At 42.4% G+C, this 13,789-nt stretch overlaps 1 protein-coding gene across 1 annotated transcript in view; it reads left to right on the forward strand.

The window, feature by feature from the left end:
- The window catches only part of onecut3b (one cut homeobox 3b), a 31,091-nt gene extending 20,087 nt beyond the window's left edge, over positions 1-11,004 (forward strand). The window contains exon 2 of the mRNA XM_067453362.1: positions 10,658-11,004. Coding sequence (XP_067309463.1) covers positions 10,658-10,950 — 293 coding nt within the window. The 3' untranslated portion in view covers positions 10,951-11,004. The remainder of the gene's footprint in view (positions 1-10,657) is intronic.
- Positions 11,005-13,789: the final 2,785 nt, after the last annotated feature.

A 13,789-nucleotide genomic window follows, 5' to 3' on the forward strand; every position in this document is an offset into this window, starting at 1 on the left:
ATGCTTGAACTCTCACTATAACCATTAAAATGGCGCGTTTAGACACGCCAATGACAGCAAACATTGTCTTTCCTCGTGTTGCACTTACACTTGCTTGTTTACTCTTCTGCATGCATGCATATGCTATATGTATATTTAGGCTATCTGCTAAATGAAACATAGCATGCACATAAATAATACATTAATGGCATTATTATAGTAAAACGTTCAACCTTTAGAATAGGCTGTCATGGATATTTGTGAAATTCTGATTGAAAGCAAAGGTGACATTTGAGTGCAACCAGTTAAGAATTCAATCTTAGGTCATTATCATGTAAATAAATAAATAAACCCCGCAGAAGGACTGTGTGGTGAATATCCTCGAGGTTTTGAAACGATGATTTTTGTACACCGCTCTCTTAAAGTGCGTTTAATACAGCAGGCAGAATGCGCGTCTTTCTTCTTTCTGTCTGCGCTCTGCTGTTGCCCTAAAAGCTGCAATGATCGATTTTCCTCTGTTTTCTCTTGCGCACGTGGTCCAGTAATCAGGGCCCCTTCCCGGGCGATCGATCCGTATTGATCCCTCGAGCCCAGTGCGCGCCCACTCGCAGGGAGGCGCGAGAGCGCGTGACACCGGGAGGCGGATGGTGGGAAAGAGCAGAAATGATGTTTGATACAGAAACAGGAGACAATCGGACAAAAGAGCTCTAAATGTGGGTCAGAGAGGAGGGAGAGTCCTCCTCATTAAATGTTGCGCTGTCGTTTGAGAGTTAGTCACCTCTCCACATGATTTGTTGAAGTTAATGATTCTGTTTTGTCCAGCAAAGACAGCCATAATGTAAAATACAGCAGCTGCAATTTGAACAAACCCTAACCATAACTAGAGACCAAATATACAGAATGTTTTAATTTTTTCGTAACAAATTTAAAAGGATGTAGATGTAGATAGATAGATAGATAGATGGATAGATGGATAGATGGATGGATGGATGGACAAAACAATAGATAGATAGATAGATAGATAGATAGATAGATAGATAGATAGATAGATAGATAGATAGATAGATAGACAGACAGACCGACCAAAAGACAGAGACATTTAGACAGACAGAAAGACCAACCAACCGTCAGAGACCAACCGACCAAAAGACAGACAGACAAACCGACCGACCGACCAAAAGACAAACCGACCGACGGACAAACCGACCAAAAGACAGACCGACTGACTGACCTTCAAACCAACAGACAAACCGACCGACTGACCAAAAGACAGACAAACCGACTGACCAAAAGACAGACAAACAAACCAACCGACCGACCAAAAGACAAACCGACCAAAAGACAGACAGACAGACCCACTGACTGACCTTCAAACGGACAGACAAACCGACCGACTGACCAAAAGACAGACAGACAAACAAACCGACCGACCGACCAAAAGACAAACCAACCGACTGACAAACCGACCAAAAGACAGACAGACAAACTGACTGACCAAAAGACAGACAGACAAACCGACCGACCAAAAGACAGACAAACAAACCGACCGACAGACAAACTGACCAAAAGACAGACAAACCGACCAACTGACCGACCAAAAGACAGACAAATAAACCGACCGACCGACCAAAAGACAAACCGACCGACTGACAAACCGACCAAAAGACAGACAGACAAACCGACCGACCAAAAGACAGACAAACAAAACGATCGACTGACAAACTGACCAAAAGACAGACAGACAAATCGACCGACCAAAAGACAGACAAACAAACCGACCGACTGACAAACTGACCAAAAGACAGACAGACAGACCAACCGACCGACCGACCGACCAAAAGACAGACAAACAAACCGACCGACTGACAAACTGACCAAAAGACAGACAGACCAACCGACCGACCGACCGACCAAAAGACAAACCGACCGACTGACAAATCGACCAAAAGACAGACAGACAAACCAACCGACCGACCGACCAAAAGACAAACCGACCGACTGACAAACCGACCAAAAGACAGACAGACCGACCGACCAAAAGACAAACCGACCGACTGACAAACCGACCAAAAGACAGACAGACAAACCGACCGACCGACCAAAAGACAGACAAACAAACAGATCGACTGACAAACTGACCAAAAGACAGACAGACAAACCAACCGACTGACCGACCAAAAGACAGACAAACCGACCGACCGACCAAAAGACAAACGGACCGACTGACAAACCGACCAAAAGACAGACAGACCGACTGACCTTCAAACCGACAGACAAACCGATCGACTGACCAAAAGACAGACAGACAGACAAACCAATGGACCGACCAAAAGACAGACAGACAAACCGACCAAAAGACAGACAGACCGACCAAAAGACTGACCGAAAGACAGACAGTTCGACAGAAAGAGATGACCAGACAGAAATGACAGACAGACCAACAGACAGACAAACCGACCAAAAGACAGACAGACCGACCAAAAGACTGACCGAAAGACAGACAGTTCGACAGAAAGAGACGACCAGACAGAAATGACAGACAGACCAACAAACCGAAAAAAAACCCAGACAGACCGTCAGACAAACTGAACAAACAGACAAACCGACCGACCAACCGACAGACAAACCGACCAATCGACAGACAGACAAACCGACTGACAAATAAATTGACCAACCAACAGACAGACCGACAAAACAACCGACAGACCGGCTGACAGACAAACTGAACAACTGACAGACAGACAAACCGACCAACCGACAAAAACTGACCAACTGACAGACAGTTCAACCAACTGACAGACAGATAGTTTGGCAGACAGATGAACAACTGACAGACAGACAGTTCTGCAGACAGACGACCAACTCACAGACATAGTTCTGCAGACAGATGACCAACTGACAGACAGATAGTTCTGCAGACAGATGACCAACTGACTGACAGACGACCAACTGACAGACAGATAGTTCAACCAACAGACGACCAACTGACAGACAGGCAGTTCGACCAACAGACGACCAACTGACAGACAGGCAGTTCGACCGAAAGACGACCAACTGACAGACAGACAGTTCAACCGACAGACAACCAACTGACAGACAGGCAGTTCAACCGACAGACGACCAACTGACAGACAGGCAGTTCAACCAACAGACGACCAACTGACAGACAGGCAGTTCGACCGACAGACGACCAACTGACAGACAGATGACCAACTTACCGACAGCAACCAACTGACAGCTTGACCGACAGACGACCAACTGACAGATGACCAACTGACAGACAGACAGTTCGACAGAGACAACCACAGAGAATGACAGACAGACGATTAACTGACAGACAGTTCAACAGACAGAGACGACCACAGAGAATGACAGACAGATGACCAACTGACAGACAGATAGTTCTGCAGACAGATGACCAACTGACAGACAGATGACCAACTGACAGACAGACAGTTCGACAGAGACAACCACAGAGAATGACAGACAGACGATTAACTGACAGACAGTTCAACAGACAGAGACGACCACAGAGAATGACAGACAGATGACCAACTGACAGACAGATAGTTCTGCAGACAGATGACCAACTGACAGACAAACGACCAACTGACAGACAGACAGTTCTGCAGACAGATGACCAACTGACAGACAGACGACCAACTGACAGACAGATAATTCTGCAGACAGACGACCAACTGACAGACAGATAGTTCTGCAGACAGATGACCAACTGACAGACAGTTCGACCGACAGACGACCAACTGACAGACAGACAGTTCAACCGACAGACGATCAACTGACAGACAGGCAGTTCAACCGACAGACGACCAACTGACAGACGACCAACTGACAGACAGGCAGTTCGACCGACAGATGACCAACTGACAGACAGATGACCAACTTACAGACAGCGACTAACTGACAGCTCGACCGACAGACGACCAACTGACAGACAGATGACCAACTGACAGACAGACAACCAACTGACAGCTCGACCGACAGACGACCAACTGACAGACAGATGACCAACTGACAGACAGACAACCAACTGACAGCTCGACCGACAGACGACCAACTGACAGACAGATGACCAACTGACAGCTCGACCGACAGACGACCAACTGACAGACAGATGACCAACTGACAGACAGACAACCAACTGACAGCTCGACCGACAGACGACCAACTGACAGACAGTTCGACAGAGAGACGACCAGAGAGAATGACAGACAGACGACTAACTGACAGATATATTTATTCTTAACTAGTGTTTCGATGCACACGAACTGCTGTAGTTTTTAAGTGATTCTACATGTTTGTGTTTAATTGGTTCTGTGTGTGTACAGTATAAGTGTGTCTGCGGTGTGCGGTGGCATTGAATATGATGGATGAGAGAGCTGCAGCTTTAGACGGCAGCAGTAAACAGATTTGACTGTGTAGGGTAGATCGATTGGCTCATGGCTCTCTGTAATTAGACATACAGTGCTCAGCCTGGCATCAGCCTCCTCAGCACATTCTCACCGGGGGAACCCTCACCGCAAGTGTGTGTGTGTGTGTGTGTGTGTGTGAGTGAGAGAGAAATATAGACGTGAGGAAGAGAAGGAATCGTAGAATTATACAGCAAGAAATGGAAAGAGGTGTTCTGTGCATTAGCAGACGATTATGTTTGTTTTAATGAATGATAACAGCCAGGACTGTTAAACAGAGACATGGATTTGTAATGATTTTGTTCCACAGACAGATGTGCTAAAAGCGGAGCTGCTCGGTCTGTAACGGGGCTTTGGCGTATGGTCTAGTGTTTTATAGAGTCAGCTGTGACCACTAACACATGAATATAAATCCTCCGGCGGACTCCAAACTGAGTGGATTTTGCCTGAGGGTTTTTAAACATGAGTCCCAAAGGACACACACACACACACACACACACACACACAAACACACACACAAACACGCACACAAACACGCACACACACATTGTTTGAGCTTCCCTAGTACAAATATATTGGTCAAGTTCATTAATAAGTAAATTAAAATACAGTACAGTCCAAAAGTTACTTTACTATCTGTAATGTTTCTGAAATAAGTTTTTTCTGCTCATCAATCCTGCATTTCTTTGATCAAAAATACAGAACAATTTATTTTAATATTGTGATACATTATTATAATTTAAAATCTTTGGTTTTCAATTCATTATACTTTAAATGATCATTTATTTCTGTGATCAAAGCTGAATGTTCAGGATGGTTCCTCCGGTCTTCAGTGATCATGATCCTTCAGATATCACTCATATATTCTGATTTATTATGAGTGTTGGAAACAGTTCTGCCGACTAATATATCTGATGAATAAAAGGTTCAAAAGGTTCATTCAAAATAAAAACATAATTTTCAAATAATATAAATCTCCTTTACTATTAATTTTTATCAATTTAACACATCCTTGCTGAATAAAATTATTGATTTATAATTAAAACAAAGAAAGAAAACATGACTGACCAGTAGTGTATTGTTGTTACAAAATATTTCTATTTTTTAAAAAATTGCTTTTTTTTTTTTTACTTTTTATTCATCAAAGTATTATAAAAAAGTTTCACAGGTTATAAAAAAATATTAAGCAGCAGAACTGTTTCCTACACTCATAATACATTCTCATATTAGAATGATTTCTGAAGGATTATGACAAAAATTCAGCTTTGATCACAGAAATAAATGATCATTTAAAGTATAATAAATTGAAAACCAAATATTTTAAAATGTAATAATATAACACAATATTACATTTTTTTCTGTGTTTTTTCATCAAATAAATGCAGGCTTGATGAGCAGAAGAAACTTCTTTCAAAAACACTACAAAATGTGTCCAAACGTTTGGCCTGTGCTGTATATGCAAAACATGGAGCTTTAAATGCAGTATTCTAGGCATCACTCTCTGAAAATGTATTTTTATTTGTTGTATCAAAAGGATATTCTGAGAACATTGCCTCCTCTCAACATTACAAGAATGCATATCAAATATTAGTTATAAGAACGTTCCACACTCTAAAATAAACTGGGTTAAAAACAACCCAAGGGCTGGGTAAATATAGGACAGAACATGTTGGGTTAATAGTTTATTTAACTCAGTATCCTAATTATTATTATAATAATACTAGCTTTTTTAAAACTTCATATATGAATTAATGTCTACAGATTAATTTAAATCCTCTAATTAAAAAATTAAATAATCGACAACCACTGGCTTACATGACAATTATTTTATTTTTGATCATATTTTACAGTATAGCATATTTTATATCGTTTTTAATACTTATTGACAACATTTATGCTTGTTTAACAAATATTAAAAGTAAAAATTAAACATTTATTAGTAATTCACCTGTAATCGGGCGGTCTCTGTGTTTCTCACATTGACAAAATATGATGTGACTGACTCCATAACCTGTCCATAAACAATCAGTGTACAGTTCTGAGAACATACTTTAACATTAGTATTTATATTCTGTCACTTTTTGAATAGTCATCCAATTTTATGCAAGGCATCAGACGTTTCCATCACGCGAAAATACCGATGCAACACTCGTTAAGGTGACTCATATCACGCCGCTATATGTTGCTTCGCATAAAATAAATACAGCGCATATACAGCGCAATAACGAATTATGGATAAAATAAAATGTACATAAACCTGTATTTTACTGAAGACTTGCACACACTTGACGGAGATGCACTGCTCTCTTCTGAAGAGATCAATATCAACGCAATAAATGACTATCTTTTTAGACCCAGGATCTGGGTAACACAAAAACTACCCAAACACTGGGTTGTTACGTCTGACCCAGGATCTGTGTAACACAAAAACTACCCAAACACTGGGTTGTCACGCCTGACCCAGGATCTGGGTAACACAAAAACTACCCAAACACTGGGTTGTTACGTCTGACCCAGGATCTGAGTAACACAAAAACTACCCAAACACTGGGTTGTTACGTCTGACCCTGGATCAGAGTAACACAAAAACTACCCAAACACTGGGTTGTTACGTCTGACCCAGGATCTGAATATAACAAAAACTACCCAAACACTGGGTTGTTAAGCCTGACCCAGGACCTGGGTAACACAAAAACTACCCAAACACTGGGTTGTTACGTCTGAACCAGGATCAGAGTAACACAAAAACTACCCAAACACTGGGTTGTTACGTCTGACCCAGGATCTGGGTAACACAAACACTACCCAAACACTGGGTTGTTACGTCTGACCCTGGATCAGAGTAACACAAAAACTACCAAAACACTCGGTTGTTACGTCTGACCCAGGATCTGGGTAACACAAAAACTACCCAAACACTGGGTTGTTACGTCTGACCCAGGATCAGAGTAACACAAAAACTACCCAAACACTGGGTTGTTAAGCCTGACTCAGGATCTGAATAACACAAAAACTACCCAAACACTGGGTTGTTACATCTGACCCAGGATCTGTGTAACACAAAAACTACCCAAACACTGGGTTGTTACATCTGACCCAGGATCTGTGTAACACAAAAACTACCCAAACACTGGGTTGTTACATCTGACCCAGGATCTGTGTAACACAAAAATTACCCAAACAGTGGGTTGTTACATCTGACCCAGGATCTGTGTAACACAAAAACTACCCAAACACTGGGTTGTTACGTCTGACTCAGGATCTGAATAACACAAAAACTACCCAAACACTGGGTTGTTACGTCTGACTCAGGATCTGAATAACATAAAAACTACCCAAACACTGGGTTGTTACGTCTGACCCAGGATCTGTGTAACACAAAAACTACCCAAACACTGGGTTGTTACATCTGACCCAGGATCTGTGTAACACAAAAACTACCCAAACACTGGGTTGTTACATCTGACCCAGGATCTGTGTAACACAAAAATTACCCAAACAGTGGGTTGTTACATCTGACCCAGGATCTGTGTAACACAAAAACTACCCAAACACTGGGTTGTTACGTCTGACTCAGGATCTGAATAACACAAAAACTACCCAAACACTGGGTTGTTACGTCTGACTCAGGATCTGAATAACATAAAAACTACCCAAACCCAAAGTCCCAAAGTCTGATGCTCCATTGGGCTGTGATTATGGGGCGTGTTTCAACCCAACCAGGAAAGACCTCGATTGGACAGACCTACAACCAATCAGAGCAACGGAGCGACACATTGTCAAATGTCAACAAAGCTCAACTGCACTGTGTTGCCAAGTCCGTGTTTTTTTTCGCGAGTTGTTTTCCATGTCCGCGGGTTGAAGCGACTATTATGTGATATATAGACCCATGAGTGCGAATATTAGCAGCAACCTTCCCAAGATAACACACATTTTACCCCCAAACACCATTTTTTTTTCTCCAGAGAACCCCCCTCGAGAAGCTATTGTTTAGGGCTAGTAGTTGGTGGGTTTTGTTGTAAAAACTTGGCAACCCTGTCTGCACGCCCGCTGGAATAAACGATCTTTGCCGGTGTTGTAAAAAAATAAAATAATTTAATGATACACAGAGTACTTACCCAACATGATCATCATTACAGGGAGAAATATTGAAGGTGATGCAGATACAAACAAGCTCTCCGTTTAGGATTAGAGCAAATATAACCCAAGAGCCTTTGATGACGTGATGATTACGGTACTGTTGATCATCTGTCCGTCATCGGCTAAAGCCCGCCCTGATGATCTCATTGGTCAGTTTCTGTTGATCATCTGTCCGTCATCGGCTAAAGCCCGCCCTGATGATCTCATTGGTCAGTTACTGTTGATCATCTGTCCATCATCGGCTAAAGCCCGCCCTGATGATCTCATTGGTCAGTTTCTGTTGATCATCTGTCCATCATCGGCTAAAGCCCGCCCTGATGATCTCATTGGTCAGTTTCTGTCGATCATCTGTCCATCATCGGCTAAAGCCCGCCCTGATGATCTCATTGGTCAGTTACTGTTGATCATCTGTCCATCATCGGCTAAAGCCCGCCCTGATGATCTCATTGGTCAGTTTCTGTCGATCATCTGTCCGTCATCGGCTAAAGCCCGCCCTGATGATCTCATTGGTCAGTTACTGTTGATCATCTGTCCATCATCGGCTAAAGCCCGCCCTGATGATCTCATTGGTCAGTTTCTGTCGATCATCTGTCCATCATCGGCTAAAGCCCGCCCTGATGATCTCATTGGTCAGTTTCTGTTGATCATCTGTCCGTCATCGGCTAAAGCCCGCCCTGATGATCTCATTGGTCAGTTTCTGTTGATCATCTGTCCGTCATCGGCTAAAGCCCGCCCTGATGATCTCATTGGTCAGTTTCTGTTTATCATCTGTCCGTCATCGGCTAAAGCCCGCCCTGATGATCTCATTGGTCAGTTTCTGTTGATCATCTGTCCGTCATCGGCTAAAGCCCGCCCTGATGATCTCATTGGTCAGTTTCTGTTTATCATCTGTCTGTCATCGGCTAAAGCCCGCCCTGATGATCTCATTGGTCAGTTTCTGTTTATCATCTGTCTGTCATCGGCTAAAGCCCGCCCTGATGATCTCATTGGTCAGTTTCTGTTGATCATCTGTCCGTCATCGGCTAAAGCCCGCCCTGATGATCTCATTGGTCAGTTACTGTTGATCATCTGTCCATCATCGTCTAAAGCCCGCCCTGATGATCTCATTGGTCAGTTTCTGTTGATCATCTGTCCGTCATCGGCTAAAGCCCGCCCTGATGATCTCCTTGGTCAGTTACTGTTGATCATCTGTCCATCATCGTCTAAAGCCCGCCCTGATGATCTCATTGGTCCGAACAGTTTCTGTTTGGGGATAATTACTCCTCTATGGAGCGAGGCCAGACCGAACCGCCCGACCTAAACATTTTGTGGGCGGGGCTAAGTTCGGCTGGCATCCAGGCTACTATTACAGTATTTAATATTTAAAAAGGATTTTCTCTGGCTATAGCTACAAGCATATACTCACTCGTTTATATCTGTGTGCACAAAACACAAACAGAGCTCCTTCCTCTGAATGACTCCCGTTTGTTTTACACAGGTTGCATGAGATTATATCATGTTTTCTTAAGTTCTTCTTGTATTTTCACTCATCTCTTTCTCTCTCTTTTCCTGACCCAGGATCTGAGTTACACAAAAACTACCAAAATACTGAAAAAAAATAACCCCAAAAAATCACCCAAAAGACTCAACACAGATTCTTAAACACCATTTTATAAGCGTTGTCCTAACATTTACATAAGCTTTTAAAAACATTAGACGTTCACGTTATGTGAATGTTCCCGGTTATCTCAACTTTGAAAGTATATTATATATAATCATAGAAATCCTCTCGATTATGTTAAGTGGCAGATGTAGTGGTTTTTAGGTACATTTTTTTTTTTTTTTTTTAAATATATCAGTGTTTATGCAGCTACAAATTGGTATAGTGAGCAGGGAAACCAACCTGATTACACTATTATGGTTTTAAAATATTTAAACAAGGATTTTCTCTGGCTTTAGCTACAAGCATAAACTCACTCGTTTATATCTGAGCGTGCAAAACACAAACAGAGCTCCTTCCACTGAATGACTCCCGTTTGTTTTACACAGGTTGCATGAGATTATATCATGTTTTCTTGAGTTCTTCTTGTATTTTCACTCGTCTCTTTCTCTCTCTCTCCTCATGGCAGCCTGCAAGAGAAAGGAACAGGAGCAGCACAAAGACCGAAACATGGTCCCCAAGAAGCAACGTCTGGTGTTCACCGACCTGCAGCGCCGGACGCTCATCGCCATCTTCAAGGAGAACAAGCGGCCCAGCAAAGAGATGCAGATCACCATATCACAGCAGCTGGGTCTGGAGCTCTCCACCGTCAGCAACTTCTTCATGAACGCCCGGCGCCGGTGCGTGGATCGCTGGCAGGACGAGCACGCGGCCAGCCCCGGTCAACCCGGCACATCAACCACAACTTTCTCCAAAGCGTGAGCGGATGCCAGGCTGACCAACCAGTGCCAGATGTGCCGCAGCAACAGATGATGATGATCTACGGTGCCCATCAAACCTCACAAACCTCTTCCGGGCACGGCGGATGTGGATGAGCTCCCTCAAACCCGACGTATTTCATGCTTTTAAAGGGTTAGTTCACTCAAAAAAGTAAATTGTGTCATTAATTCGCTCGACACCCATCAGAGCGCCGTTCATCTTCACACACAGATGAAGATATTAGTGTTGAAATCCGATGGCTCAGAAAGGCCTTCATTGACACCAATGTCATTTCCTCTCTCAAGACCCATAAAGGCACTAAAGACGTCGTTACAAAGCCCATCTCACTACAGCGGCTCGACAATCATTTATGAAGAGACGAGAATCGTTTTTGTGCGCAAAAAAACGAAATAACGACTTATATAGTGATGGCCGATTTCAAAACAAAGATTCGAACCGTTATGAATCAGTGAATCGATTCATGATTCAGATCGCCAATGTCAATCGGGCTGCGTCCGAAAACCTAGGAAGCTGACTCGTTGCCACGCTGCCTCATCAGACGATGGCTTGTAAGGCAGCGTTCTGTGCACGAAGGCACCTCACGAAACCGATCTCGGACAGACTTCCGAGGCAGTGTAACAATTTAATAAACAACAGCAAAGTAGAGAGAGCTTTAGTGAGAACTAAACACATATTTAATTACATTATTAGTCATTTCTCGCTTGAAATTACATCAGAAGTGGAAAATATTGGTTAAAAACATACATTTACACAAAAACTGACCAGCAAAGGCAACTTTCGGACGCCATCTTATTTTCCAAGCTCACTGAATGGAAAGCACAGGATTGTGGGATATCAAAGGCAGTGAAGGACACATGTACGCTGCCTTCAAAAATCGATCAGATGAAGGTATCTCAGGAGACGGGAAGTGAAGCAAACATTAGATTCGGACGATGCCTTCCTGCCTTGAAATGTGTCCTACGAAGGCAGCATTCTCCAGGTTTCGGACGCAGCCGTGATTTCAGCAGTTTGACTCGCGATTCGAATCATGAATCGATTCACTGATTCATAACCGTTCGAAGCTGTGTTTTGAAAATGCTCATCACTATATAAGTCGTTATTTAGGTTTTTTTTGCGCACAAAAAAAATACTCATCGCTTCATTAAATGATTGTAGAGCCGCTGTAGTGAGATGGGCTTTGTAACGACGTCTTTAGTGCCTTTATGGGTCTTGAGAGAGGAAATGACATTGGTGTCAATGAAGGCCTTTCTGAGCCATCGGATTTCAACACTAATATCTTCATCTGTGTGTGAAGATGAACGCCTGACGGGTGTCCAACGACATTAGGGTAAGCAATTAATGAGAGAATTTTAATTTTTGGGTGAACTAGCCCTTTAATTCATTAGCACTTGGTTTATTTCTCTCTCATGGATATTTCGGACATCCCCCCGCCCCTCCCACCTGTGCTTGATATTTGAGCTAAACATCTCATCTCAGTCTCTGGATTAGCGAAGCTACACGGAATTTTCTCTCTCTCATAGAGCAGTGGAAAGAAGGAACAATGCGTATTTTAGCACACAACCCAACAAAACAGATTGACCGCTTTCATACGAATATAGTTTCAGGTGTCTCGCCCTCTCCCTCTCAGTCTGTATTTTCACTGCCAGCGTGGCGCCTTGTTCTTGCTTCAGCACAATGATAAAGGGATGCAAAGAATCAATCAGCCCTCTGTATTCTCCCCTAAAGAATCATTTTACCGTAGGGGTCTTACAGAGCGCTTCATCGGCACAGAGCAACGGCGCCACCTCCTGGAGAACCCTAAAAACGCACCTTTCGTTTGCTGCAGGACAGCAGAGGCTTTAGACGCCATGCTGCCTTCAAGTCAGTGTGTTTTATTATTTAAGCCATGTTGGTGTTTCCAGTTAAACTAAACGAAAATGAGAAATGTTGCACTGGTGACTAGCTGAAATGAAATATTTTGTTTTAGCTGACGATAATCTTGCATTAAATCAAATGAGTTATTATAGAAACTTGAACGCCACAGAATAAAAAAGGTAATTCTGACTTTATATCTCTCAATTCTGACTTTATATCCCACAATTCTGACTTTATATCCCACAATTCTGACTTTATATCCCACAATTCTGACTTTATATCCCACAATTCTGACTTTATATCCCGCAATTCTGACTTTATATCCCGCAATTCTGACTTTATATCCCGCAATTCTGACTTTATATCCCACAATTCTGACTTTATATCCCGCAATTCTGACTTTATATCCCGCAATTCTGACTTTATATCCCGCAATTCTGACTTTATATCCCACAATTCTGACTTTATATCCCACAATTCTGACTTTATATCCCACAATTCTGACTTTATACCCCACAATTTTGACTTTATATCCCACAATTCTGACTTTATATCCCACAATTTTGACTTTATATCCCGCAATTCTGACTTTATATCCCACAATTCTGACTTTATATCCCACAATTCTGACTTTATATCCCACAATTATGAGTTTATAATTCAGACTTTTTTCCCCTCACAATTCTGAATTGAACTTGCAATTGTGAGAACCTCTTCTTTTTTTATGGTGGAAACAAGCTTCCGTAAGTTATAGCATTTCCCCAACTGTCTCAAACACCCCTAATTACAATTAATTCCCAATTAAAACATGCCAGCGGGTCTTGAAGGCAGCATGAATCACTGTCAGATGTCAGGATCCATAGATCACCATCAGTGAGCTTTTTTTTCATGCGTTTATTTCTTGCATCCAAAGATAATTTTCCATCACCAAAGATGAAACAATCAGCAATCAAGTGGAGAGTAAAAG

This window comes from Pseudorasbora parva, chromosome 9 (assembly GCF_024679245.1).
Source record: "Pseudorasbora parva isolate DD20220531a chromosome 9, ASM2467924v1, whole genome shotgun sequence".
Taxonomy (NCBI): Eukaryota; Metazoa; Chordata; class Actinopteri; order Cypriniformes; family Gobionidae; genus Pseudorasbora; species Pseudorasbora parva.